General features: G+C 29.5%; 1 protein-coding gene across 1 annotated transcript in view; it reads left to right on the top strand.

The window, feature by feature from the left end:
• LOC105447985 (zinc finger protein 525-like) overlaps positions 1-490 on the top strand; it is a 2,621-nt gene extending 2,131 nt beyond the window's left edge. The window contains exon 2 of the mRNA XM_011686326.1: positions 164-490. Coding sequence (XP_011684628.1) covers positions 164-230 — 67 coding nt within the window. The 3' untranslated portion in view covers positions 231-490. The remainder of the gene's footprint in view (positions 1-163) is intronic.
• The last annotated feature ends 225 nt before the right edge of the window (positions 491-715 follow it).

Raw genomic sequence — 715 nt, 5'->3', positions numbered from 1 at the left:
TAATTTCTCTATTATGCTTACAGCCTTACGTATATATAACATATGATACATTTATATCCTTGTGTAAAAAATTATAATATTGACGCAATAACGATATATTAATTGATCATTGTCAGAACTACTGTATAGCTAAGACGCTACGTGATATTTGTTATGTCAACAGTGTCAAAAACAATTTACGTGCTCACATTTTGACGCATTTGCCAGTGGAAGCTCGCAAGTATCAATGAGATATGCCAGAAGAAGTTAGTAAAAAACTCTCATCTCACTGTTCACAAACGTATTCATAGCGGAGTACAGCCTTATAAATATATGCGACATATGCTCGTTCAGTTTTAAAACAATTAAGCAACATGAAACAATTTAGAAGACGGCACTTTATGAAAGAAGACGAATATATACAAGAAATATATTAACCAAAAATTAGTTTCGAGAAACTACTTGACTAAGGTCTTCTGCTTAAAATAATATGTAAAGGATTGGGTCATATGAAAAGAGCAGAAGATTGATTATGTAATTTGACTATGTAATTCCATTTTAATTCTGCAGCACAGTAAGGGATAACGACATACGAATTTATTTTAGAAAATGCACACACGGAAAGAACAATTTTGTTGAAAGACCTAAAAATTTTGCTAAAAACAGATTTGAAAATAATTTTTTATTGAATCATCAAAATAATTTATTGGAATGTTTAAACTGATAAGTATTAATT

This window comes from Wasmannia auropunctata, unplaced genomic scaffold, assembly GCF_000956235.1.
Source record: "Wasmannia auropunctata unplaced genomic scaffold, wasmannia.A_1.0 LD336090.1, whole genome shotgun sequence".
In the NCBI taxonomy this organism is placed as follows: domain Eukaryota; kingdom Metazoa; phylum Arthropoda; class Insecta; order Hymenoptera; family Formicidae; genus Wasmannia; species Wasmannia auropunctata.
This window is presented reverse-complemented; position numbering and strand designations above follow the sequence as displayed.